This window comes from Clinocottus analis, unplaced genomic scaffold (assembly GCF_023055335.1).
Source record: "Clinocottus analis isolate CAN_PGR_092001 unplaced genomic scaffold, fCliAna1.0.p SCAF_323, whole genome shotgun sequence".
Classification (NCBI taxonomy): Eukaryota; Metazoa; Chordata; class Actinopteri; order Perciformes; family Cottidae; genus Clinocottus; species Clinocottus analis.
In genome coordinates, this window is record NW_027176069.1 from 5541 (window position 1) to 10000 (window position 4460).

General features: G+C 43.3%; 1 protein-coding gene across 1 annotated transcript in view; it reads right to left on the reverse strand.

The window, feature by feature from the left end:
• Window positions 1-524: 524 nt before the first annotated feature.
• Window positions 525-4460, reverse strand: part of LOC137798928 (receptor-type tyrosine-protein phosphatase T-like) — a gene marked incomplete at its 3' end in the record, with an annotated part of 8198 nt that continues 4262 nt past the window's right edge. Inside the window, exons 2-6 of the mRNA XM_068595954.1 lie at window positions 4279-4439; window positions 3497-3607; window positions 3095-3176; window positions 2460-2575; window positions 525-699 (exon numbers count right to left, since the gene is read on the reverse strand). Of these exons, the coding sequence (XP_068452055.1) occupies window positions 525-699; window positions 2460-2575; window positions 3095-3176; window positions 3497-3607; window positions 4279-4439 (645 nt within the window). The remainder of the gene's footprint in view (window positions 700-2459; window positions 2576-3094; window positions 3177-3496; window positions 3608-4278; window positions 4440-4460) is intronic.

Here is a 4460-nt window from a genome sequence, read left to right on the forward strand (position 1 = left end):
CTGTCTGCCACCTACTGACATGTAGACCTGCAGACCTGTAGACCTGTAGACCTGTAGACCTGCAAAAAGCTTCTCAGAATATTTAACTACGAGTTCAAAATGAACCAACTGTTGACATCGATCCCACATCGGCAACCAGAGACTCACCGAGACAGAAAGCTCATCGGAAGCTCTGAAGTCTGTTCAGTATTCCGTCCTCAGCATTCTGACAGCACTAATGAGCAGCGGCCACACACACATACACACACACACACACACGCACACACACACACACACACACACGCACACACACACACACGTACACGCACACACACAACCACAAACCAGGCTTGTTTCTCACTTTCTCCTCATGAAAGAAGTTTACAGCATCAGCACTGATCAGATGTGTTGAGCGCCGCTCTCCTTTCACTCATTTAAATTCATCACAGGCACTGTGGCTGTCGAGGCTGTGGTTATCCTCCTCTTCCTCCTCCTCCTCCTCCTCCTCCTCCTCCTCCTTCTCCTCCTCCTCCAGCAGAACAAACCTTTAACGATGAGGTCGGCGTAGTTGGACACCCCCGACCCGCCGTCCGACCGGATGACGCAGCGGTAGCGGCTGGTGCTGCGCTGCGACGTGTCGCCAACGCTGACGGTGGCAGAGAAACGTCGGTGGTTGACAACCCGGGTCACCATCAGCGCCGAGTCTCTGCCGTTCCACTGCTGCATGATGGGAAATACGGAACCAGTCAGGGTTAGGGGTGGCCCCGAGATAAATGATCACAGGTCTGAACCTGCATGCTGATCGGAGGCAGAAACACTCAAACATGGAACTATCACGACATCTATCACTACATCTATCACTTTATCTATTACTACATCTATCACTATCACTACATCTATCACTACATCTATCACTACATCTATCACTATCACTACATCTATCACTACATTTATCACTACATCTATCACTACATTTATCACTACATCTATCACTATCACGACATCTATCACTATCACAACATCTATCACTATCACGACATCTATCACTTCATCTATCATGACATCTATCACTACATCTATCACTATCACTACATCTATCACGACATCTATCACTACATCTATCACTTTATCTATTACTACATCTATCACTATCACTACATCTATCACTACATCTATTACTACATCTATCACTATCACTACATCTATCAATACATCTATCACTATCACTACATCTATCACTATCACAACATCTATCACTACATCTATCACTATCACTACATCTATCACTACATCTATCACTACATCTATTACTACATCTATCACTATCACTACATCTATCACTATCACGACATCTATCACTATCACGACATCTATCACTTCATCTATCATGACATCTATCACTACATCTATCACTATCACTACATCTATCACTACATCTATTACTACATCTATCACTATCACTACATCTATTACTACATCTATCACTATCACTACATCTATCACTATCACTACATCTATCACTACATCTATTACTATCACAACATCTATCATGACATCTATCACGACATCTATCACTACATCTATTGCTACATCTATCACTACATTTATCACCATCACTACATCTATCACTATCACTACATCTATCAATACATCTATCACTATCACTACATCTATCACTTTATCTATTACTACATCTATCACTATCACTACATCTATCACTATCACTACATCTATCACTACATCTATCACTATCACTACATCTATCACTACATCTATCACTATCACTACATCTATTACTATCACAACATCTATCATGACATCTATTACGACATCTATCACGACATCTATCACTACTTCTATCACTACATCTGTTACTACATCTATCACTATCACTACATCTATCACTATCACGACATCTATCACTACATCTATTGCTACATCTATCACTACATCTATCAATACATCTATCACTATCACTACATCTATCAATACATCTATCACTATCACTACATCTATCAATACATCTAACACTATCACTACATCTATCATGACATCTATTACGACATCTATCACGACATCTATCACTACTTCTATAACTACATCTGTTACTACATCTATCACTATCACTACATCTATCACTATCACTACATCTATCACTATCACTACATCTATCACTATCACTACATCTATCACTACATCTATCACTATCACTACATCTATCACTATCACTACATCTATCCCGTACCAGTCCCACAAGTGTAAATGTATTCTCTGCATTTTACCATCAGTATTTAAGGAGCCATGTGAGGCGCCTTCAGAGCAACTTCGGGTTCCGGGTCTTGCTCAAAAACCCTGAAACATGCCAACTATGGGGTGCAACCACTACCTTGTGGTTTCAGGACGACCTCTCCACCCATGAGCTCCTGCCTCCTAACCCTGTGGTGCTGTCTGTAGATGCTCCTCTGAGAAGAAGTACTGACCTGCAGCCAGAGTTTATCGTGCTGAGACCATTTCCCTCCGGCGGTGCACTGAAACGTAGCATTCTGCCCCACGTTGACCTCCACGTTCTGCAGACGCAGGAAGTGAGGAGCTTTACCTGCAGCACAGAAACACAGTGTGGAAACATTCAGGCTCAAAATTCTCTCAAAAGAAAGCAGAAAAAAATACTTTTTTTTTAGCTTCCATGTGAACCAATTTTGTTGGGGCGATATCTACATGATCTCAAAACAGATTTAGAACTATTGCTTTTGCTTTTTGACCTTTAAATCTGCAGCCCTGCAGACGGCGCTGACTGGAGCTTTCTTATTGTCTCATTGTGATTTATGGCACGACCGCATAACTGTATGAATTCGATTAATTATGTGTACGAAGGTCTTCAAGTTTTCATGTGTTAAAGCCCTAAACGAGTCTATGTGGTCCACAAGAGTCAATGAAGTGTGTGTAAAACCCTAAAACACTACAACCCTGTTTGAGAGTGTGTGTGTGTGTGTGTGTGTGTGTGTGTGTGTGTGTGTGTGTGTGTGTGTGTGTGTGTGTGTGTGTGTGTGTGTGTGTGTGTGTGTGTGTGTGTGTGTGTGTGTGTGTGTGTGCGTGTGCGTGTGTGTGTTACACTTACGACACGGGTGAGCCAGAACTCGAATGTCGTCGACGGCGATGAAACCAGGATGTCCCTGAACGGAAACAGCTTCAAATATCACCTAAGAGGAGAGGAAGCAAGGAAGGAAAGAAGGAAGGAAGGAATCAGGGTGTCTCTGTTCTCTGAGAGTAAAACAAACATCTTCATCCTTATGCCGAGCACATATGCTGCTCCTCCTGCTCCTCCTCCTCTCCTCCTCCTCTCCTCTCTTCTACATCTTTCTCTCTCTCCGTTCGCATCATTTCATTTCTTTCTCTTTAATTATGTTGTTTTGTGTCTTTCTCCTTCGTCACGTTTTCTTTACCACAAACTCAGAGAGACAGGAAGTCAAACACACACACACACACAAACACACACACACACACGACTGTGTGAGTGTACCTGGTAGGAGTTGGGCCAGAAGGTGGAGATGGCGAGCTCCGCCTTCAGCCAGCCCTCCGTCAGCGTTCCCGAGGCGTTCCACACCGGGTTTCCTTGAGCTCCTCCGTTCACCTGCAGACACCAAAGGTTCAAGAGAAGGGTTTTATAGGTGATGTCATCACTACTGTACAGGTGATGTCATCATTACTGCACAGCTCTACCTGTGAGACTTCAGACTGCTGGACTAACTGGATCCTGCCTGAGTACATTATACAGTCTACTAGATTACTATAGTCCCTGCTGTACTAGGTCTACTAGATTACTATAGTATCTGCTGTACTAGGTCTACTAGATTACTATAGTCCCTGCTGTACTAGGTCTACTAGATTACTATAGTCCCTGCTGTACTAGGTCTACTAGATTACTATAGTCCCTGCTGTACTAGGTCTACTAGATTACTATAGTATCTGCTGTACTAGGTCTACTAGATTACTATAGTCCCTGCTGTACTAGGTCTACTAGATTACTATAGTCCCTGCTGTACTAGGTCTACTAGATTACTATAGTCTCTGCTGTACTAGGTTTACTAGATTACTATAGTATCTGCTGTACTCGGTTTACTAGATTACTATAGTATCTGCTGTACTAGGTTTACTAGATTACTATAGTCTCTGCTGTACTAGGTTTACTAGATTACTATAGTATCTGCTGTACTAGGTTTACTAGATTACTATAGTATCTGCTGTACTAGGTCTACTAGATTACTATAGTACCTGCTGTAATATATATATACCCACACACACCTTGATGTACACGTTGAGCGTCCCGGGGCTGGCTCCGTCCCGGCTGGACAGCGAGTACAGGAAGTCGATGCAGTGGGTGTCGTTCTCCTTGAGGGTGGGCATGTACAGCTGGGCCTTCTGGCCCGAGGCCCGGCCCGACGCGTTCACCACCATGAAGGAGCCTGCAGGGACAGGGACCAGTA